Genomic DNA, 23,995 nt, shown 5'->3' with positions numbered 1-23,995 from the left:
AATCGCGTTCAATTCAAATCACTTAACCATCATTGATGTAATGTAATAGGTTTGAATGTCGCAACTCGGTGCCAAAACTTAATTGTTTCGTCTTTTAGAAGGATAATTTTATAGAAGAATTCCAGGGCTATAATTTTTCCCACTGGGTTATTTTTCGAATATCTTTAGAGTACTAATACAGGTGCCCACTTATTTTCCTTTTAATGTTTTATACTTTTTGTTCATGAATAAAACATATAAAATTTACGATTACAGCGTAACGGATTTGTCAAATATCAAACATCACCTCGATTTGACTTAAACATGACAAAAAGGCAAAGATAGAGACACCATGTATACATTGGCTATTGCTAATTAAATATTAAATATTAGATTTAAGGTATATTCATACTAGTACATCACGTACCGGCAACTGCACGTAACCAGCGGTACGAAAAGTATTCTTTGGTACATTTTGTATAGACACATTCATGCATAACGTGGCGTAGACGTAGCAGCAGTAGCCGACAAAATCTATTCATACTATACAACAGTACATCACTGTCACTGTAACGTATCAAGCACACCCGGTTTTATTTAGTCACTGTGGAAATATTCACGCATGACGTGACGTCACAGTGGCGAGTGCACACGTGCTAACGAAGGTGCGCATGCGTATATGAATATTTTCAGAAACGTCACATTGTAACAATATTCACATGGCGATACGACGCATGCAATACTGCGCCGTATCGTCGCGCTACGTAATGTATATATAAGTCGATTTTGCCTTGCACTCGACCAAAACTTGCCGTGCCGGAACCGTGAAGTGCTGGATAGTATGAATAGAAACTGTCGTTTACGTGAGGTGCTTAATTGTGCTGTAGTCATGAACTAATGGATAGTACATTTGAGTCATCTTTAATCGCAAAATTGGAGTTGCTCGAATTTTTAAAGACTCCACCTCACAGCCCTGACGAATACATAAATTGCGCAACGAACCTCGTTATTTAATGCAACATATCGCTTTATTTTTTATTGCAAAGATTTTTTTCCAATACAGAATATAGCGGTGTGGATATGTCAATTAAAGATCAAAAAGGCAAATTGTTGTTTTAGATATTTTGACTTGAAGCAGCGAACGTATCTAGCTCGGCACGGGAAAAGATTCGTATATAATACGATGAAAGTTTCGTGTGTAAATTATCAATTGATTTAGACAGTTTTATATATGAGAGTTCCATTTTGTACAAAATCTATGGGGCATCTACCCATAGATTCCATCCACCCACATACAGGTCTTCAAAAGATCAGATCTTTCGACCATGTTAAATCTAATGCTTGAAATCGTTGAGAGAGCTAAACAAATCTTCCACTTTTGCAGTTTTTGGACATCAAAAACCCTCCAAACAAGCAAAACCCTCTACTTTCCTTGTGCTATTTATCTTATATTTTTTGTGTTTTCAGTATACATATATATTTATGACGGTTACAGTATCTCTGAATACGTCTGCAAACTTCTGTTCAGTTTTTTTTTGTTCTCTTTTTTTCATGTCTGGTCATACTTGATAAACTCGTGCCGTATGACGGGTGTCATTCATTAACCCACTAACGGATGGTTTTTTAAATTTTGAATTATTTTCCGGTCAATACTTACTACCAGTCATCAGATTGATCGATGTTCACTTTCGTGCAACTTTTACTCTTCCCCCTCCCCCTCGGCTATCTATTATATTCCTTATGACATGTCTGGTAACTTTTGATCGTATTCTTCTCGTTTTGATAGATGTATCTATGCATACAGTAAATATCTATGACTTGCTTTATCTGCAAAATGGTTAAGATATTTTTCTTTGATTTTAAACCCACGTTACTACATCATCATTTGAATTCTTGAAACTGGCTATTTAATTAAAACAAAAGTCTAATTTTGATGTAAGTACATTCAATGTTGTCCGAGATCTTTTATATCATATGTATGTATGGGTCTACGTGACGAGACAGAATGTTAAATTACAGAAAACACAAATATTGGAAGGCAAAGATCGAAAATTGAAAGATCTTAAGTCGAAAGATCAAAAAAAAAAATGGTGCATGGTAAACGGTACATACTCACTTAATTTGCGCGAGCAGGATTCAACAGGAACAAGAGGAACATGCTTTTCCTCCCGTATTCTGCGCGCGCACATTAATACGGGAGGAAAAGCCTGTTCCTCTTGTTCCTGTTGTATTCTGCTCGCGCAAATTAAGTGAGTATGTACCGTTTACCATGCACCTTTTTTTTTTTGATCTTTCGATTTTCGATCTTTGCCTTCCGATATTTGCGTTTTCTGTCATTTAACATTCTGTCTCGTCACGGAGACCGGTATGTATATGTAGTTCAATGCTACTAAATCATTGATTCCAACAAAAGACAACGAGAAATCACTCTAAATATACATATTATTAATATGTTGTTTTAATGAAGTATCGTTTTTACCTTTAGTGGTTAAATATCTTTTTTTTTCTTTGTGACTTTCTGTCAAATATTCTCTTTGGTCTAAATAAAATTCCGTTTGAAAATTTTTAGTAATCCTTAGCAATAATTCCATTTTAATTAAGTGTTATAATATGTAGATTGATCTACAAACAGCTCATAAAATACTCGATTTGATCGAAGGATTAAGAAGTTAAGATCACTAATAAAGTTCAAACTGAGTATTTTATAAGCATGTGCTTACGTATCAGGTTACAAATGAATGTCTGGCTTAAGACGTGCATAAAACTACGCGGTTCTTCAAAAGAAAAGAAAAACGAAGTATAAAATTCAATTGAACGTGTGATAAGACTGAATCAGAAAACCACACAGTGTCTTATGACTTGTAAACGCAAATAATAAATAATGATTTACGATTGTAATATTATCCGAATCTTTATTTGTATTTTTGCACAGACTTGAATACATCAAAATGTAATATTTAAAAATATATATACTGCTTGAGTTTTCCGAGCTAAATAATTCGAAGGCTAAAATTTACGCTCAACAAAAACTTAGTACTTGAAACAGCCGCGCAGCATCTCGAATTTTATGTATAAAAAGTGCACTCAATATTCTATTAGCAAGCCATATACATAGACACTGTATACTACGTATCCTACAATTTGTATCAATACTCGGTGCTTTTTTTTCTTTCATATATACCTACATATGTATTATGATTCGGCAAAAAAAAATGGATTGATTGCTCTTTACCTTATTTTGATTTTTTTTTTTTGACATTGGACTCGTGTGTATCTAATTCTGCTGAAAAAGTTTGCTGACCGTATTAATTTTCTCAATGCGAAAAAAAAACATAAAATCGTATACACTGGAGAATGGCTACGATTGGTAGAAAAATATGTTTGATAGTGGTGATGCGAGCATGGGGTAGCAGCAGCAGCAGCCCTACCACCACCATAGCCACCCACACCACCACCCTTCCACATCCACCACCACCACCATAAACCACGGGGGTGAGTGTATGGTGTGTCTTGGGGTGCAGGACCGGACCGAAGAGCCTCAGGCTCCGCTCATTCGGCTCTCAGCCTCCGGACCGGCAGCAGGAACCACCATCGTCATCCCCTGCACCATCCCTCGCAACGACTCTAACATCTTCCAACACTCTACTAACCACCTCGAGCTGTATGCGCTCATCACCTGCTATGCACCCACATAACGAAACGTAAGTGAACGCATTTCATCATAATCGTCAATATTCAATTTAGAGCGTGGATGCACACATGCACCGAACCGCGAAGCTGTTTTTTTTTTTTACAACTTTTTTAATTCGTTGCAAATTTATATAAAAATACTAGTTTTAATTTGCATGCTTGGAGATTAAGTCTTCTCTTCCGACCCCTCCTTCATTTGGGTCGTAGGGTGGATGGTACCTCTCAGCGGGTTGTCAATCAGAAGCTGTACTGTCTGGGGCGTCCCGGGTCGAAAATGATCTTATTTATTTTGTATGTCTTTTATCTGGGTAATTTTCATTAGACGTCGAAGAAATTACAGAACCGTTGCTGTAATTTTCCACGTCGAATTATCCCTCGTATTTGCTTCGTTAATACAAATCGTTTTATTATTGAAATGTGTTGCTGAGGAATTTCATACGTAATTGGAAATAATTTGAGGTCGTTTGTTTGGTTTTTTTTTTTTTTTCTTTATATGTTTTCCGTTGACGTCTTCTAAATTTATCTAAGATGGTTTATTATACATGCATATATACGTATGTATGTTTGTCGAGGATATCGTAGTATTTTCTCGGTCGAATTCTTCTTCACTTTGTTTACCACCGAGGCGCCAGTCTTCTGATCGAATTAATCTTCCCGGCTCATCCCCCTAATGCCCGAATAAACTGAATCTTCCCCATGGTATGTTCGTTTTTCACGCTGTGGCTGTCGCCGAAACATTTTCCTTGTCGTTTTTTTTTTCTTTGCTTTTGGGAAAGGCATTGCTTCTTTCTTCCTTTTTTTAGTACATAGTGCAATGAGAGTAGTTTTCGTAATTTAAACTTTCGAGTGTATGTATGTACATATGTACATTGAAAGTGTGTGCTTCAACTTGAGTAATTTAATAGGTCGGCAAAGCTTTGAAAAATGCTATTAGTAATAGTTTTGTATTTATTGAAACATTCAACCAAAAAGCTTCCGTATTTTCTTTGGGAAAAATCGCGATAAAAAAACACCAATATTTCCCATTGTGATATTTTAGATTTGTGAAAGTTTTCTATTGTATTTGAAAGCTTGCTTATCGAATTTTCCAAATGATAAAATAAATTGCGTAATCTACGAATTGCTGACTTTTTTTATGAAGCATTTTTTGCTCCTCCAAAGATAAGGTCGATTCTGAAAAATTGTCTTCGTGACGAGTTATAGCGTCATTGGAGAAATTTGCTCAAATGGTGATGACGAATAAGCAGTCAACACACATTTAGTGTTATAAATTAATTTGCCACAACCATTCAATTGCCATTACCATTGTATATGCTGCAAACAAATAATACAATTTTAATGCAATACAAAATCATATTTTTAAACCTTTTTATATTTAATTTTGATCACTCCTCCTCTTACTACAACTAGGCCACTCTTATTATAAATGCTTTTGATAAGATTTCGGACATTATCTATTTTACTTCGACTCGTTGGAACAATAACAGTTGTTCCAATTAGGCGAAGCCCTATCCGAATATGTTTCAAATTACCGGTTGCCTAATTAGCCGGAATCTACATACATACTTCAAACCTAATTTGAAGATTCGCCAAAAAAAATTCAAACTTCATTACGCATTTTGCATACCAAAATTCTAACTAGTTTAGTTTTTGATCGGTTCATAGTTCCATTTCGGTTCTGAAATAAAAAAATAAATAGCGATCAAGAATCGATACTAAGTACAAATCAGTTAAAATTTCTCGCTAACATAATAATGATCTATCGCTATTTCGTAAATATATGGAAAAGTAAAAAAAAATCATGATTAAAATGAAAAGTTTGAAAGTTTATTTTTTGCAATGTAAATGCCAACATTTAGTTTTTCTCTTTGAAATACAACATATACTTAAAATCTTTATTTGATACAAATACTACTGAACACCTTTCACAAGTCTCCAGTAGGTAATTTGTGACTTCGGGTTTTATTCCTTATCTGGTTCCATTGTTGACACAAATTTTGCTACCCACTCCTTGTTTGTCACCACTGTTTGACTGATAACAATTTCAAATATAGTACATATATTTAGTATGATGTGTTTACTAGATTTTTCAAAAAAATCGAACCCAACCCCAAAACCATATATAATTTTTTTTTAAATGTTCGCTGGGTAATTTTTAAAAGTAATCAGAACGAATTGCATCTCGGCAACAATCCGAACACTACAGTGATCAGTAATCTATTCTGAGTTCAAATAAATCAAAATTCTCGATATCGATTTTTTCACTATCACAGAACTTTATTGCTACTTTGTGCATAGATGAAGTACCTAATCAAAATGTAATCCCATTCGCGTCAAAACGAGTGCTAATATAAGAAGCAGAATCTTCAAGTTAGTATCTGAGCGCAAATCGGCATAGATGCAGCAGCATCGTCGCAGATCGCAAACCGTCGGCGCGCGCGCTCTCTCCCTCGCTATTTCCTTGCATAATTGCCATGGACTTGCAGTGGTGCGCAAGTCCATGGCGTCGCTCGATACAGCAGCCAGACACTCCGGCGCCGCTGCTCCGGTTTGCGCGTCAATCTGCGCAAATGGACCAAAACCGGGACCGGACCCGGATAAACCGCGCCCCTGCATCATCCCCCACCCCCCTCCATCTCATATCCCGTCTTCGGTTCGGTTCTTTGGCATTCGTTGGTCTATAGTTCGACCCGAAGCACATCGCAGTCGAGGCGTGCTTCGGTTCCTGGTTCGGTTTCGGTTCCTCAAGCCATGATGCAATTGCATTGCGGTTTGGTTTCGACCGCACTTTATCGCGATCGTTATCAATTTTGCCGAGTTTTGTACTTTGGTTGAAACTTTGTTCAACCGATGATCATTTTATTCTACATCCATGCTTGATCGTTTGGAACTAGAGGTGGGATGGTAAATTTATTTATCAATTGAAATATTTCAATATGGAAAGCTTTGGTTTCATATTGATATTTTTCAAAAAATAAATATTTCATAAAATTAAGTATTCTAGTTAGGCATTTAAAAAACTCTTACTCTTAACAGTGACTCAACTGAACGACTGTGAACTATATAGCACTGATAGGACTTGATTGATGTCTATAAATCCTTTTTCTGAAATCATAAACGCTTTTATGATCCAATCCCAATAATTGTACAACGTATTAAGTAAGAGGTTGATTACAATTGTCGTTCAAATTTATTGCGGCTTTTTTAAAACCGCACTTTATCGCGTTTATATATTTCAAACCAATGCAACTGTTGGATTAATACTCGTTTCCTTATCAACCTCTCACATATTTTAAGACGATCGGCTGTAAAAGCATCGAATTGAATCCTAGAATCGAATTAACGGATTGAATCGCGCCATTAGACTTGGGTCAACTTGCGGCATCAACAGTGCCGGCCTTACACCCGATGGCGCCCTCGGGCAATTTTTTATAAACACCCTTAGAAAGAACTTTTGCCTTTGGCGCTCTAATCTAAAATTTTGAATGGCTTTTGGCGCTCTAATTTTAAATTTTAAAGCGCATTTGGTGCATCGTTCGACGCCCTAACTTATTTGGCGCCCTCGGGCGCCGCCCGACCTAGCCCCCCCCCCCCCCTAAAACCGGCACTGGGTATCAATTTCAAGCAAGTCAAGCCGATGTGACCGCGCGCCGTCTACTCGCGCAGATTCGCACCCCCCCCCTCCCCTGCTCGTTCGTGCTGGTCGTCACTTGTCGAAACACAGCGGAACTCTGTGCACGCATTTAAAACGAGTGAACTTTCTTGGTAACTGACGTCACTGTATCCAGAACTTTTTAAAAATGGCCGATGGACCCATCCCAACATTAGATTAGGAGTTTATACACTCTTTTAATACTAACTTTCGTAATATTTAACCGATATTTCAGACCATACTCTATATGTAAGGGGTGGCGATCTCATGTTGAGACGAATCTGATTTTGTACTTATAACAACGGTTTTTCATCTTTTATTTATAATGTGTAAACAGTTAACCTCGAGCTTTTACAAACCGTGTTAATAAAAGCCTGCGAGAAATCAACTCGTATATGATCTAAATTGTATTGCTTTGAAATTAAAATAATACAATTATTGATTATAATAATTATCTAATAGATTTTATTGATTAAAGCACTAAATGTAATTTAGTTTTTATATATTGCTACAATACATAAAGCTACTGGCAACATTTAAATGTTACCAAATCCAAAGCGATTATATCCTCACTAAAATCTTTCATCTACATATGCAAATCCGCTTGATTTGGTAAATTACATCATCGTATTCTGACTAAGACCTTAGACAGGTTTTGGAAAGGATTTTTTCAACTTTTATCTGCTCAATCATCATTGAATTCAATGCTTTCATCCACGACCCGACATTGGACAATGATGAGCTTTCGCTCCATATCTAAATCTCAACTAATACCCAGACTCAACTTACACCACACGCTCACTGTGGTGAACGTTATGCCGTGATATAATATCCACGGCATAACGTTCACGGACAAAATGCTCACACGACAGAACGCAACAGAATGTTCACGTAAAAAACGTTTGATAAAGTTCATAATTTGTGAATTCATTTCGATTAGGGGGGCTTTTTTAGTATATATTTATTATTCTGTGAAAGGACAATGTGTGAATCTCCTTCAATATACGTTTCGTCGTATGCTTTCAATGGTTTTTTCCTTTGAAAATTTTGTTCTTTGAGCGTGTGAACTTTCTGTCGTGCGAACATTTTTTCTGTGAACGATCTGCCGTGGGCATTATGTCGGTGAACGTTTTGTCGCTCACAATGTGCATATTGTTGATTAAAACATGACAGCTTCTTTATTGTCGCTTTGATTTCTTCGACATGTTTGGCACTCGGATTAATAATATTCGTAGAAGCGTTTCGTAAGGTGTATTCAAGTGTATTGCAACACGTTCGAATCGGGGCCACGAGGCGCCCGTCTGCCACCGGTTGTACTCCCCCGCACTTGCACGCCTCTGCACTTCCGCAAACTTATATGTACGTATTCAAAATCCGCTCTAGTATTCCGTTTGTACACTAAATTGTCCAATTGTGTGTGGTTTTTGAAGCTAATGATTCTTTCGTACTACTGTAGTATACGCCTGATCGATTTTCGGTCTAAATGTACGCATTTGTTGTCCTACTTAAGGTTACCATTTTCGTTGTATTGTGTGTTGTATTAGAGGTCGTGTATTTTTAGACGTTTCGTGCATCCTTGTCACATCAATGTAGACGTAATTGCTAGAACTACATACATATGTCTCGTTTCAGTTTACTTGGCACTAAGCAAACTCTATATCTCGATTCATATTGGTCAGATTTGTTATACGCATACGCGATTTCTATTAATCAGAACATCTTAGCTAACCGGTAGGAATTACGTGTATGTATGTATTTCTTCCTATTGCCAATTTAACTGAATTGAGAATATTTCATATACACATATCTACGCACAGCGTAGTGCACTGGTAGAGCTATTGCATATCAGTAGATAGGTCGTGGGTTCAAGTCCCGACTAAATACGTTGCTGGCGAAGTCTTACGGTTATTAAAAAAAGCACAAGATCGACGGTCTCCTTTTGGAATTTTCCGATTTTTTCTTAATTTTAGCTTAATTGTTGTGAAGTATCCAATAAATCGTTATCCTCCCTCTCATTTTCTTGCAAATTAGTGCTATTAGCATCTCGAATTTGTTGAATATTATTAATGCTACCTACATAATGTATTTCTTGCAAATTTTATGTGTATCAACAATTTGTCGAATGTCCATAGATGTCTCTATATGTATTCTGGGTATGTTTGAAATATTGTTAGTACTTGTGTACAAAAATTAATAAAACCATATGTGTCGCCTTGAGTTTTTTTTCTGTCATGGCACATATGGAGTATGTATGTAAAAATAAAAATAAACAAATTAAATTTGTATTTTTTAAGTAACGCACTCACTTTCTATCTGAATATTAATTGAGCTATCGCGGCTTATCTTCAATGAAATATATATGTATATTTGGTTAAGCAAAATGTATCCCGTTACTGTTTTTATCAATATTATTATTAAGTAACGATAAATTTATCTCATTGATTTTATACCGAGTTGACACGATGTAAGTAGCTTGGACGTCGAAAACGGTTAAATCACCTGTTGCTACGCTGCGAGTAACATCCAAGCTACTCGCATCGTGTTAACCTAATATTAACTAGGCAGTGAGGGGAAAATGCACGATTCTCATTGGTCAGCTAAAATTTCCGACCAATTGAAATCGAAATCCAGAGTTTTCCTATTGCCAAGCTCAATGAAGTGAAATGGGGTATAGTTGCCAATTCAGCTCTGTCAGCATTCTAATGACCAAGTCATGCGGTCTTACCTCTACATAGTATGTAATTATTGTTGAATTGGTAATGCCTTCAATAGAGACGTTTACACCCACTTTTTACGGGTGAAAACCCTAGCAGAGCTGGGCTATTTCGCCAGTATATTACAAATGAACAAGTTTTTAATAGAAAACGGTATTTATTTATTACGCTCGATTTTTAATACAATTGAAATTTACAAACGCATTTCTCGCATGTTGGAGTATTTTTATTAGAACAAAATTCGCATGTGCGTTGTAAGTAAATGCGATTCGTGCCTCGCACAACCGCCACGTAATGGAAATTTGCACATTTTATGGGGGAAGGGGGTCTGCAAAGTCGTCAAATTGTCTAGAATATTCGTGGAATTTACACGAAAACGATTTCATTTCGTTTTGATGCATTGCCTGTGACTAAACGTGGGTCCTCTATCTCTCGTCTGTTTCGCACTTAAGCGCTCTCCCTTGGAAATAATTCACTTGTAGACTGCAAGTTATAAACTTCAGTATGCTAATTTTTACTAGGGTTGTCCATCGGACTGAATATATATGCAGACGTAACAGCAGTAGCCGACAAAATCTATTCATACTATACAGCAGTACATGTCACTGTATCGTATTAAGCAAACCTGGTTTTCTTTGGCCACTGCTGAAATATTCACACCCGACGTGACGTCATAGTAGCGAGTGAACGCGTACTATTGAAAGTGCACATGCGCATATGAATAGAGACTCGTTTATGTGAGGTGCTATAGCTGTGTACTGCTGAATAATATGAATAGATCTGTATACATACATATATACGAAGTATCGATTTCTCTTCAATTCCGGTATTATGTTTGTGAGACTAATGTGTACTCAGTATCATTTCCTGATCACGATTCATTTTTTTTTTTTTTTTACTTGATGTGCCTCTAAATATTTGTTTTTTTTTTTTTTGTTACAGTTATTGGATGATTAGACTCCTCGGTCCAAAATGGCGACACTTTCTCTTAAAATATGTTTGGACGATGGCAAGGTGACCAAAACTATGCAGTTTGATCCATCCACTGCAGTGTTTGACGCTTGTAAAATTATAAGAGAAAAAATTCTCGAAGCGACCGCAACTGATCGTAAGTGCAATAATAAACATACGCATATGTTTCGCTATCATATTTAATGGAATGCTAATTTTTTTTTTATATTCATACTTATAGCAAAAGATTTCGGCCTTTTCCTATCTTCCGATGAAGATAATAAAAAAGGATTTTGGTTAGAACCAGGGCGCAGTTTGGAATATTACATGTTGAGGAATGGCGATATGGTTGAATATCAAAAGAAAACCAGGACTCTACGAGTTAGGATGTTAGACGGTACGTGTAGCTGATTGTATCAAGCGTCATTTCACCCACATCTTTATGTTTTATTTATTTATTTATTTATTACAGGCTCTGTAAAAACGATGCTCGTAGATGACAGTCAGAATGTTGCGAATCTCATGGTCGTCATTTGTACTAAAATTGGCATCACCAATTACGACGAATACAGTCTGGTAATGATCGTTTTATTTTGGCGATGATTTGATTGACATACTTTTTGGTTGTAACTTTTTTTAATTTTTTTTTCTATTGAAATATTTCAGGTTCGAGACGATATTAAAGATGAAGTCGACAATTTCGATAACAAATCTAACTACGGCACGTTGACAATGAAGCGCAAGCATGCTGAAAAAGAACGCGACGCTAAAATGGACCAGCTCAGAAAGAAACTTAGAACTGATGATGAAGGTTTTTATTTTTCTTTTCAATTCACTATTACGTTTGAATATATGTATGTAATTAATATTAATTTAATTTAAATCTTACATTTATCAGTCAACTGGATCGATCAATCGAAAACTTTGAGAGAGCAAGGAGTAGACGAGTCTGAAACTGTGTTGCTCAGAAGGAAATTTTTCTTCTCTGATCAAAATATTGATTCTAGAGATCCCGTACAACTCAATCTTTTATACGTACAAGCTAGGGATGCTATATTGGATGGAACTCATCCAGTTACATTAGATAAAAGTACAATATTTATATTATTATAAATTGAATGGTATATAGTTACATAGTATGAATTAATGTTTTTGTGTCATTTTAGCATGCGAATTTGCCGGAATTCAGTGCCAAATCCAATTCGGAGATCACAAAGAAGACAAACATACTGCTGGTTTCTTAGAGTAAGCTATTGGTTTTTTTTTTTAGCCTTATTTCAATTACTTAGATTTAAATGAAAAAAATAATATTTTCGATTTGTGTTACAGTTTGAAAGAATTCCTACCACAATCTTATTGTAAAATGAAAGGTGTTGAAAAGAAAGTATTCAAAGAACACAAAAGACACATTGGCGTATCTGAATTAGATGCTAAAGTTATATATACAAAAACGGCAAGAGCTTTGAGAACTTATGGAGTTGCATTCTTCCTTGTAAAGGTAGTGTTTTTAATTTATAATATAATGTTTTGATTGTATTTGAGTGTCGCATACAATATGACAATTTACTTTCTTTAGGAAAAAATGAAGGGTAGGAACAAATTGGTGCCTAGACTTTTGGGCGTAACGAAAGATTCAGTTCTAAGATTGGACGAAAGAACTAAAGAAATATTGCAAACTTGGCCATTGACTACTGTCAGACGCTGGTGTGCAAGTCCCAATACATTCACGCTAGATTTTGGCGACTACAGGTTTATACTGCCGATTTATATGTTTTAAATGATTTTTTACTAAGTATTTGTTAATTATTCAAACAAAATTTTCAGTGATCAATATTACTCTGTGCAAACTACCGAAGCAGAACAAATTTTGCAAGTCATCGCTGGTTATATCGACATCATTCTGAAGAAGCAGAAGGTCAAAGATCATTTCGGGATCGACGGAGATGAAGGTTCGACTATGGTCGAAGATTCTGTCTCTCCACACAAGTAAGATTTTGATTTGATTGGTTGAAATTTTACGTAAGTGTATGAATAATTTATTTTTTTAAATTATTTTCAGAGCTACCATCTTCCAACACGAAACGTCCAAGTTTGATAAAGTGAATACGGAATCGCTTGCGAAACCCGCCATAATGAGAGCCGGACCTGAAGGTATGCATCAATGTTTTTGATACGATATAATATATGCCTTTATGATTTGTTTAGAATTTTAAGATCTTCCCATTTTATTTATTAGTTTTTGTCCTCAAATACACATTTTGTATGATTATTATTAATGATTTTTTTTATGTTTTCTTTTTATTTTTTCTATTCGACAAAAAACCGTTCCCAATTTGACCCTATCCGTGAATTATTAACTGAAAAAACGAATAGGGGTGAAACCTTACAGCCAAGGACACATGGCTAGTGCTCAGTTCACTACTGTATCGGGCCAAGTCAACTTAGGTCATGCCCCACCGATGGTAAATTGAATTCTATTACATGTTCTAGCTCTGATCTCTTGCTTGTCCAAATAACTAACGTTCCTCTAATTTATAATTGCATAATTGATTAATAGTATTTTATATTTACATACATATATAACAATATCTTCAAACGCTAATACATACATATTTATATTCTGTATTAATTATTACCAATATTTCCCTTGTTCCATGCTTACTTAATCATCTGTCCTAAGAATGGAATAGCAGATGCAGACGTGTAGGTACATATTACGTTAAATAGTTCACTTGTATATAAAGAGCATTAATTTTATATGTACTCTACATTTTTACAATAATTTATTTACCAATATATGTATAAAAATTCATTTGAATATTGCAAGCATTTTAATCATCAGTATTTTTATTATATTTTTCATTTAACATAATACTAATTTAATCTATGTATATTTATATTTTCATTTTAGTCAAAATAGATAGTGTTTTAATTTGTTTTGTTTGATTTTTATCTATGTAATTTTAGATACAACAAACTAAAATAACCTCGGTTATGAGTGAACCGCAACGAGCGTTACTTACGACGATATCTTCGGGTCAAGAAATCATCAAACTAACTGAGCGAGATTTAGTTCGGGTATTTAAATATATTCTGCCATCGTGCTTAGTATTTAGACGTGTTTTTGTATTATCTTTTATTTATTCCATTTATTATAGGCTCAAATACCTGAGCTCGGCTCTGATCCTGCTTCCATCAAATGGAAAGAAGTCACGCTGGATACCAACAAACAAAATGTATCTTCACAAATTGCAGCAATGAATGCTGCAACAGCTCAAGTTGTCACCCTCACTTCAGGTAATTTTTTCGAATATTAAAAATGAAATAATTCAATAATGCCCTTTCTTTACACGATTTTAATATCATTTTCAGGACCTACCGATGAAGTGGATCACACTGCAGTTGGTGCTGCTATTACGACCATCGCTAGCAATCTACCAGAGATGACTAAAGGTAAGATTATTACGTTACAACGATTGATGAGTATTATAGAATGTATGTATGTACGATGATTTTCATTGCATTTATTAGGAGTGAAAATGATCGCCGCTTTGATGGATGACGGTGATAACGGAGATAGGCTTTTAGACGCTACAAGGCGTCTCTGCAGTGCCTTCAGTGATCTGTTGAAAACAGCCGAGCCTGAAACTAAGGAGGTGATGATTTAAATAATTCATCGGTGATGTTTTTTGAATCATGAAAAGTTTTTTAATTTAGATTATTTTTTATCTTCAGCCTCGTCAAAATCTTCTCAATGCCGCCTCTCGTGTTGGAGAAGCTTCGACTCAGGTTTTGCATACCATCGGCGAAGACACCGAAGAGAATAGAGAGATTCAGGTAAATTACACCATCAAACCATCAACTGAATATGCACAGTATGAAAATTTGCACGACAACGGTTCAATTGCACACTTCGGTAAAACGAAAACGTTCAAACATTCGCAACTGTATAGAAAGCTCAATTATTGCTATGATAACTTTTACAACACTTTCTTCCATCTCGAAAATTCCGAGAACGAACCTGACAATCAGATCAAATCTAAACTGAAAAGCATCAGCGATCAGTTGAATAAAAACGACAGCTACGAAAGCCTTGCTGACGCTCCGCTGACTAAAGTTTCTAAAAGTATTTTTTACGACGCTGCCAATGCGAGCAATCATGATGGTTCGTCGAGTTGTTCCAATGACAATAAATCAATCGACGGAGTTTGCGTAGCTACTGTAGACTTTGGTGACGATTTTAGTGATGTTTTCAACGAGGATGAAGCATCAAGCGTTGATCCAAAATCCAATATAGAGTTTGATCATGTGGATAGTAAAACTAAGCGTAGTTATAACGATGATGATCTTTACGAAGAAGTAGACGTTAACGCTTGGAAAAGTTTCGATAATAATGAAAGTTTAACTAAACGCGAATTAGATGTAATATTCGAAGATGGAGAAAGCGACTATTCTAATTATACGGTGTCTAATGTAGATAAAGGGAGCGTTGTGACGAGCGATGAGGAATCGCTAAAGAATGATCTGATGAAAGACGTCATCGACGGAAGCGTCAGATTCGTCCGAAAGAAAGCCAATGATGTTGATGAAATATACGACGAAGTTGAAAACATACCGTACACTCCTTCGGCCAGAACTTACAATAAACGTCCTGAAAAACGGTCATTTTTCAATTCAATCAAAACAAGGGTAAAGAATTTCGTCAAAGGATCCAACGGTGGTGGTAAGATCGAATGTTATCAGATAAAAAACGAGATTCATAATGTGGGAGGTGATTACGAAGTGAGCGGGTCTTTAGATATTAAAGTTTTGGAGAAGGACTTGAGTTGCAAAAACATTGTGTCAAGTCCGGCGAAAAATCTGCGTAACAATGAAAAAAATTCTTACTTTGAAAATTTCATCAAGAGAAGCGAATCCTTTTATTCCAGGTCTTTAACTTTAGCTGAGGCGAAAAACGTCACTAAGGTGAGAATCTTCTATAATCCGACGTTCAAAACTACGCTGTCTTCGGATGTGAAAGAGGTTGTTTCCCCGCAGACGATATTCGTTTCTGACAGTACAAACATGTCAGAATATTTTCAGAAAATATCCGAATACTTTCAAAGCATAACTGAGTATTTTCGCGAGATTGTTTTGGAAATCAGACGGGTATTTGCACTGCTTGAGGAACAGTATGAAAAAAATTGGGTATTTTTACTGTGTTTCTTCGTTTTCGTAGCGGCTGTGGTTTTCGGATTTCATCCGACGTATCCAGATTGAATTGTTTATGCAATTTTTTTTTTTGGAATTATTGCTGAAATCAATTAATGATTTTTTTATATGTATTAACATCTTGGAAATAACCTCATTTTCGGACGAAATATCAGATTCGTGTCGATTTGTCGGTGGAATTAATATACTAATATTCATTTTCTCACTGCTAATTTGTGCAATTTGAACCATTTTTTATGAATATTTTCAGTGCATAATTTTTATATATTTGTTAAATGAGTTTATGTATAATAAGATTTTTTTTTTTGATGTACTTAATAATTCTCTTTTTATTATATAGTAAATTTATGTGTGATTTTTTTTATTGCCAAATATTAATTTATTATTATCGCATCTAATTTTATCATAATTACGTTCACTGTGTTTGTTGAATTATTTATTTTTTTACTTTGTTATTGTAATATTGTTTTATTATGTTCAAATAAATGTGTTTACTTGATATGTGTCTTTATATTAAATTGACTAACTTCATTTTAAAAATGTCATTTCAAAAATATATTAAAATTATTGCCTATACTAAAATTTTCCCCGTTTTATTTATATGCTTTTATTTTAATAAAACTTCATTCATCAGTTTTCGTTTGTATTTAAATTCACCCATCTTTCAGCAGATGTCAAATTATAAATAGCACATATCATTTGAACGAATAATTTATGGCACTGAGGCAAAAAAAAAAAAAGACCACAATGTTTCTACAGAGATGATGACATTCTTTAAATCGAGAACGATGAACTCGATAGCTATTTTTGAATATTCGCTATAAGCATGTACATATGTATATTTGTAAACAAAGATTTGTATCATTTCTATTGCAGGACATGCTTCTGGCTTTGGCCAAAGCTGTTGCCAACACCACGGCCGCTCTTGTACTCAAAGCGAAGAACATAGCCGCTACGTGTAAAGACGATCAACAAGCCCAAAATAGGGTCATCGGTGCAGCTACACAATGTGCTTTGGCCACCAGCCAATTAGTGGCTTGCGCGAAGGTAAAATATGCCTATTATAAAACCACAAACGCTGTTGATATGTTTGTGTGGATCGAATTGATACGTTTGTTGTGTATAGGTGGTTGCTCCGACTCTCTCGAGTCCAGCCTGTCGGGAACAGGTTGGGGGTGCGGCTAAACAAGTTGCGACAGCTGTTCGAAAGCTTGTCAATGAGTGTGAACGTGTGGCTCCTCCGCCTAGTCCTGCATTGGCCGATTTGGCTACGGCTGCTGCCGATGTCACTCGAGCCTTGGACGATCTGCTACATCATGTCAACACCGGTAGGTTTTTGGTTTAGTTCGAAAAGCTGGTTAGAAAATACATAGATGTAATTTTCTTCACTTTGACCTGCAACCTTAAAATTTTCTTAAATAGTCTCAAAGAAAATTTCTTCTATCCATCTTTCCTCACTACTCTTGATTTATTTTATATTTAAAATGATTTTCTTTTGAAGACCGTCGCCAAGCTAGAGAAACGATACACGAAACATCAGTTGAAAGTATCATGACAGCAACGGACAGATTGTGCTCATCCAGAGGTGACACCACCGAGATGGTCCGCCAAGCTAGACTGCTGGGTCAAGCTACGGCTCAACTCATTCAAAATATAAAGGTATAATTATTTCTCGAAACTATTTTCTTTAATTATTTCACTATTGAGACAAATACGTATCATTTAATTAGATGGAAGCTGAAAAACAACCAGATTCCGAAGGACAGAAGAGATTGCTGGCCGCTGCTAAACTTTTAGCCGATGCCACTGCAAAAATGGTCGAAGCAGCCAGGTATTAAAATTGTTTTATTTCATCGTGTTTAAAGCTAAGTATTTTTTTTTATTTTAATTCAATTAATTGCAGACAATGTGCCAGCTCTCCACACGATAAATCTAAGCAGGAAGCTTTGTGCCGAGCCGCTGAAGAAATTCGTTATGTTACCACTGATTATGCATCATCAGCACCAGACGTTAAGAGACAACTCTTTGCAAGACTAAGTGTAAGTACCGTATGCAATATGTGATTCAAAGTATTATAAATAGTTTTGTTTCATTCGAAATTTTACTCGAAAATCTTATCACTAGGCTGCTGCTAAGGATTCTGCATCTACTGGCACTCAACTCATCACATCAGCTCACAATGCCGGAGTTCACAACACCAACAAACATTCTCAAGTACTTTTTTCTTTCATTTCAATAAATAAACTATTTATGACAACATTTACTAATGTTTATTTCTCATCAACTTCAGGACACACTCGTGCAAGAGTGCAAGATATTAGCAGAACATATTCCAAGATTGATTGAAGGACTCAAGGGGATTTTGACCAATCCTGACGATTCAAATGCACAATTGAATTTGATCAATGCTTCCGAAGCATTCTTACAAGTATGTTTATAAATGGTATTATATTATATATGTATGTATGTATATTTAATGTATTATTTTTACAAAGCCTGGAGCTCATGTCGCTCAAGCTGCCAGAGCTGTACTTCCGACAATTCAAGATCAATCGTCCGCTCTTCAGCTCAACAATACTACCCAACACTTCATTACAACCTGTACAGAATTACGGTAAACATAAATCAGAGAAAATCTTTAATCATTTATTAAATGTGATGTTAATTTTTTATATTTATTTTTAGGACTGCCTATGGAAGAGCTCGGTCTTCTTGTGCTGGACTGGAGTTGGACGCCGCCGCTCAAATCATCAGATCTCTTCAACGTGAACTCGCCGAAGTCGATCAAGCTGCAAAGGAATTCCGTCTCAAGCCTCTACCGGGCGAAACTGTAAGATCATTTTTGTATAACACATTACTAAAGACAAATGACAAATAACTACATATTTGAGGTATCGCATACCTTGCATAGATATACTGACACACTGATATATCATAATTTTTTATAGGCGGAATCTGCATCACGTGAAATTACAAGCTCAAGCCGAGCAGTTAACGGTGCCACGACACGCTTGGTGTCTGCTGCCCAACAGGGAAGCACTGATTATGCTGGCCGAGCTGCCCGTGATACCGCTCAAGCTCTTCAAGACTATGCCGGAGCTGCGCGAGCTCTAATAGCCTCGGCGCCAAACACCAGAGTCAAGTGAGGATCTACTGATTATTATTTAAAACGCCATTCAAAAATGTATCACGATTAAAATGTGAAATTTTTCAGAGTCATCGATTCAACTCAGAATGTGATGATGCAATCGCTCACCCTCATCGAAGAAGCCAAGTGTTGTCTTTCCAGCCTCGATTCTACGGATACGGTCCGACTCGCATCCATTGCGAAGAATATTACTGTTTCTCTCGATCACAGTGTAAATTCACTACCCGGACACCAGGATGTTGATTCAACTATCGAAAACATCAACGAAACCTTGCAAATTCTATCTATGGGAGAATTTCCTTCGACTACGAAGAGCTATGGGTATTAATAATATATATTGCCATTTGTTTTAATATGTTTTTGAATTGAATTGAACATTATTTATTTTGTGTTTTCAGACAATTACAACAGGAATTGAATGTAGCTGCAGCAGATTTGAGCGCTGTTGCCACCGAAACTGTCCAATCTGTTGAATCGCCTTCTCACCTCGGAGATAAGAGCAAGCAGTTTGGTCAAGCTTACAACGAATTGCTCGGCGTTTCTATGGAAATGGCCGGACAAGCTACCGTATGCACTTTTTCATTTTATTATTCATAATACATTCTGCAATCACAGCATATTTCATATCTTTATGCATTCTATAGGACTATGACCTGCAAAGTCAAATGGTGATGTCAATGAAGAATGTATCAGTCGAATCTTCGAGACTGCTCACAACTGCGAAATCTGTATCCACCGATCCAATGCAACCGAATGCCAAGAACAAACTTTCAGCTGCTGCCAGAGCCGTCACCGATAGTATCAACTACTTGGTGATTATTATTGATGTGATTTTATTATAAATCTTAATTAGTTCTTTGTGTATTTACATTTTATATTATTTTTTAAGGTCGATGTGTGCACATCTGCAGCACCAGGGCAGAAAGAGTGCGACAGCGCCGTTCGCAGCATACAAAGCGTACGAACTTTGCTTCAACATCCATCGGAACCCGTCAACGATCTTGGATACTTCCAATGCGTAGATACAATCATCGATCAATCGAAAACCTTAGGTACATTTATTTTTAATACTTATACCACTTATTTAAATAATTTATTATTAATTTCATATATTTTTTAGGCGATGGCATGTCCGGAATGGCAAACTTTGCCAAAACATCAGATCCAGATCAATTCGGAAAGTCGGTGAAAACCGTCTCAGAATCCATATGTGGATTGATCGAATGCACTGCGCAAGCTTCATATTTGGTAATTTGATATATGTATTTTTATACATAAACTTTGTTGCTTTTATTTAATAAAAATATATGTTTAGGTTGCCGTATCGGATCCTTCGAGTATGGCTGGAAGACCAGGATTAGTCGATCAAGCTCAATTCGCTCGCGCTTCTCAAGTAATTCAACAGGCTTGTATAAGCGTCGCTAATCCTACTAGCAACGAACAACAGGTAGTGTAATATAATAGTAGCATAATATAATATAATAATTTCATGCTTTTAGTTTTATTTATAATCGATTGTATTATATATAGGTTTTGTCAGCTGCAACAGTGATCGCCAAGCACACAAGCGCATTGTGCAACGCTTGCCGAGTGGCTTCTTCGAAAACTACCAATCCGGTTGCCAAACGAAACTTTGTCCAATCAGCGAAAGACGTTGCAAATTCGACTGCTACGTTAGTCAAAGAGATTAAGGCTCTTGATAGCGATTACTCGGAGGCGAATCGCGTCAGATGCTCCAACGCTACAGTGCCATTGTTGGATGCTGTGAACAGTCTCTGTCAATTCGCCAACAGCCCTGAATTCGTATCGGTACCGGCTCGTATATCCACTCAAGCGAGGACTGCTCAGGAACCCATATTGGAAAGTGGAAGGTAATTTCTTCATTGCAAGTCACTCTTTTTGAACCTACAAGTTAGAAGTACATAGTAGAGATAGGCAAGTAGCTGGGTCAAATTGGCAGCAAGTCACTTATTTTATTTGTTTTTATTTATTTCACTTATGCTGTTAGAAATTTATCTGGGTATTGATACAAAGTTGGACATTCTAGTGTGGATATTAATTTATATGAACCTGAACACTAGACTTATTTGTGTATGTATATGTTTTCAGAAAAATCATCCAATCCTCCTGCTCGATGATTGAATCTGCTAAATGCTTAGCGGTGGAGCCGAATGATAAATCGCAATGGCACGGTTTGGCCTCTCATAGTAGAACAGTTTCGGATAGCATTAAATCCCTTGTTAACAATATAAGGTAGTAAAAATGTTGTTGTTATTTTTAATTATTAAAAAACTAAATCTTAAGAGTTTCTTATATGTATATTTTAAAAATTCAGGGATAAAGCTCCCGGACAAAGCGAATGTTTGGCGGCACTTGATATTCTCAACACCCAAATCAAAGAAATATACCAAGCTTCGTTGATGGCCGTCTCCCAAAACCTACCAGCCAAAAAGGGAAATTCCATCAAAGGTAGCTTTACTTGCAAGGAAAATGTACATTAATTATGTTTAGAATTATTCATTTTACATATCGATTTGTATTATAGGTTACACCGAGCAAATGGAGAGCTCCGCCACAGAAATGCTGGACAAGCTGGAGCCGCTCAGAGCTGCTGCTAAATTTGAGGCTGAAAATCTCGGACATTCCGTCAATCAAGTTGTGTCTTATATAGAGCCATTGGTAACGGCCGCAATCGGTACCGCTTCCAATATGGTCGATTCGCAGCAACAGCAGAGCATCTTGGATCAGACCAAGACAGTCATCGAAGGTTCGTCGCAGTTGATCTTAGCTGCTAAGGAAGCTGGCGGAAATCCACGGGTTAGTCTTGTTAGTGTTTTCATTAAATAAATGGGAACTGAACAGTTTGCTTTATTTGTATTGTTATTTTTAGGCAACGGTTGCCCATTCCGACGTTGACGAATATTGCCAAGGTGTAAGAGATGCCGTTGCTGATTTGCTGTCGAGCGCCGAATCATTGTCGGCTCAACGAGGAATTGTATCCGGACTTGTTGATTCGTTGACGAGATCTGTAACGCGTATTACAGATCACAGGTACTTTTATTTTACATAAACGTATATTTTTTAACGTTGCATTGTGCTTAATGCTTTTTATTTCTATTCGTAGAATGTCATTGATCGGATCATTCAACGAAGCCGATTCTTTTGTCGATTACCAAACTCGAATGGTCGGTGCTGCTAAAGAAATCGCACGGTTGGCTACAGATATGACTGCTAAATCTGGTACTGATGTATCGAAACTCGCGACCCTCGCTGGAGATCTCACCCATCGCTACAATCAATTGGCTCAGGATTCGATCGGGGCCGCCGCCACTACTACGAACAACGATGTCGCTCAAAAGTTTGTATTTTAAAATATATTATAATACTAGTATTATATGTTTAAAGAGAAGTGTCATGATCAATTCAAATTATAGGATCCGCAGTACTGTCGTCGAATTGGGCGGTTCCGTCATCAATCTGGTAAATTCTGGAGGATTATGTCAAATCAGCAAGGATTCAAACGCTCAACGACAAGTCACCGATAATTCCAAGCAAGTTTCTGCTAAGGTAATTCTAATTTTGTTTGAATCTTATCACATTTTTATTATATTGTTATTAAAATTGTTGTGATATTTTCAGGTCGGAGCTGTCCTTTCTGCTTTGCAAGCAGGATCTCGAGGAACTCAAGCTTGCATCGATGCGGCGGCCACCGTTGCTGCAATCATTGGAGATTTAGATACAACTATTCTTTTCGCAAGTGCCGGTTAGTCTTATTATTTTTTTTTTATTGAATAGAAAAATTATATTTTTACGTCTTAATTAAAGGTTTTTTTATGATCAGGTACTCTCCACGCTGAAAGTGAGAACGACGTGTTCGCCGATCATCGCGAATCTATCTTGAAAACTGCTAAAGCTTTAGTCGAAGATACTAAGACATTGGTAGGAGGTGCTGCAAGCAGCCAAGAACAACTTGCAACTGCTGCTCAGAATGCAGTTTCGACTATCGGTATTTATTTACATTATGTTAAAAAATTTCTTTATGTTTTTGTTGCATTTTCTTTATCGGTTGTCATGCTTCAGTTCAACTGTCAGAGGTGGTTAAACTGGGAGCTATGTCTCTCGGTAGCGGCAATCCCGACTCCCAAGTCATGCTCATACACGCCGTACGCGATGTGGCCGCCGCTCTCAAAGATCTGATACAGGCCACCAAGGACGCCAGCGGGAAACACATCGGAGATCCGGCTATGGCTCGTCTCAAGGAGTCTGCAAAGGTTTGTCTCGATGAAATCTATTTTATATATGAAGTTTTTAATTTTGGATGATTTTTTTTTCTGTACGTGTATTTTTGTGTAAATATGGGGTGTATGTATATTTATATAATATTAAAAGATAAATTTTTTTTAATTACATGGTGAAATTTTATAGAAAATACATCAATATTGGACTGTTTTTATTATGTACAATGCTTTTCATACTTTGTCGATTTTATGTATATAATAATATATAGGAGTGTTTTATTTATCTTTTTTATTTCTTTTTTTTTATTAAAATCATCACTTTTGACTGTCAGATGGGATTGTTTAATAATTCTGATGACAAAAGGCGATGGAGTTTACCCAGTCAAATACAGCAGACCAAAGCAGAGAAAGT

At 36.3% G+C, this 23,995-nt stretch overlaps 1 protein-coding gene across 1 annotated transcript in view; it reads left to right on the top strand.

The window, feature by feature from the left end:
- rhea (Talin_middle and talin-RS domain-containing protein rhea) overlaps positions 1-23,995 on the top strand; it is a 57,965-nt gene that overhangs the window by 18,772 nt on the left and 15,198 nt on the right. The window contains exons 2-43 of the mRNA XM_077432564.1: positions 10,978-11,143; positions 11,228-11,383; positions 11,459-11,562; positions 11,653-11,797; positions 11,885-12,076; positions 12,153-12,231; positions 12,316-12,484; positions 12,563-12,735; positions 12,811-12,972; positions 13,046-13,137; positions 13,360-13,448; positions 13,954-14,064; positions 14,145-14,283; positions 14,359-14,439; positions 14,518-14,642; positions 14,722-14,823; positions 17,074-17,244; positions 17,324-17,525; positions 17,699-17,856; positions 17,928-18,028; positions 18,101-18,236; positions 18,322-18,411; positions 18,488-18,625; positions 18,693-18,811; positions 18,883-19,027; positions 19,146-19,339; positions 19,412-19,666; positions 19,744-19,912; positions 19,990-20,157; positions 20,235-20,397; positions 20,466-20,593; positions 20,661-20,792; positions 20,876-21,216; positions 21,455-21,598; positions 21,681-21,814; positions 21,891-22,162; positions 22,236-22,396; positions 22,470-22,703; positions 22,780-22,912; positions 22,985-23,108; positions 23,187-23,351; positions 23,426-23,616. Of these exons, the coding sequence (XP_077288690.1) occupies positions 11,008-11,143; positions 11,228-11,383; positions 11,459-11,562; positions 11,653-11,797; positions 11,885-12,076; positions 12,153-12,231; positions 12,316-12,484; positions 12,563-12,735; positions 12,811-12,972; positions 13,046-13,137; positions 13,360-13,448; positions 13,954-14,064; positions 14,145-14,283; positions 14,359-14,439; positions 14,518-14,642; positions 14,722-14,823; positions 17,074-17,244; positions 17,324-17,525; positions 17,699-17,856; positions 17,928-18,028; positions 18,101-18,236; positions 18,322-18,411; positions 18,488-18,625; positions 18,693-18,811; positions 18,883-19,027; positions 19,146-19,339; positions 19,412-19,666; positions 19,744-19,912; positions 19,990-20,157; positions 20,235-20,397; positions 20,466-20,593; positions 20,661-20,792; positions 20,876-21,216; positions 21,455-21,598; positions 21,681-21,814; positions 21,891-22,162; positions 22,236-22,396; positions 22,470-22,703; positions 22,780-22,912; positions 22,985-23,108; positions 23,187-23,351; positions 23,426-23,616 (6,423 nt within the window). The 5' untranslated portion in view covers positions 10,978-11,007. The remainder of the gene's footprint in view (positions 1-10,977; positions 11,144-11,227; positions 11,384-11,458; positions 11,563-11,652; positions 11,798-11,884; positions 12,077-12,152; positions 12,232-12,315; positions 12,485-12,562; positions 12,736-12,810; positions 12,973-13,045; positions 13,138-13,359; positions 13,449-13,953; positions 14,065-14,144; positions 14,284-14,358; positions 14,440-14,517; positions 14,643-14,721; positions 14,824-17,073; positions 17,245-17,323; positions 17,526-17,698; positions 17,857-17,927; positions 18,029-18,100; positions 18,237-18,321; positions 18,412-18,487; positions 18,626-18,692; positions 18,812-18,882; positions 19,028-19,145; positions 19,340-19,411; positions 19,667-19,743; positions 19,913-19,989; positions 20,158-20,234; positions 20,398-20,465; positions 20,594-20,660; positions 20,793-20,875; positions 21,217-21,454; positions 21,599-21,680; positions 21,815-21,890; positions 22,163-22,235; positions 22,397-22,469; positions 22,704-22,779; positions 22,913-22,984; positions 23,109-23,186; positions 23,352-23,425; positions 23,617-23,995) is intronic.

The sequence above is a fragment of the Arctopsyche grandis genome, chromosome 6 (assembly GCF_051622035.1).
Source record: "Arctopsyche grandis isolate Sample6627 chromosome 6, ASM5162203v2, whole genome shotgun sequence".
NCBI lineage: Eukaryota > Metazoa > Arthropoda > Insecta > Trichoptera > Hydropsychidae > Arctopsyche > Arctopsyche grandis.
Note: the sequence above shows the minus strand (reverse complement) of the source record. Positions and strands in the feature narration are given on the sequence as shown.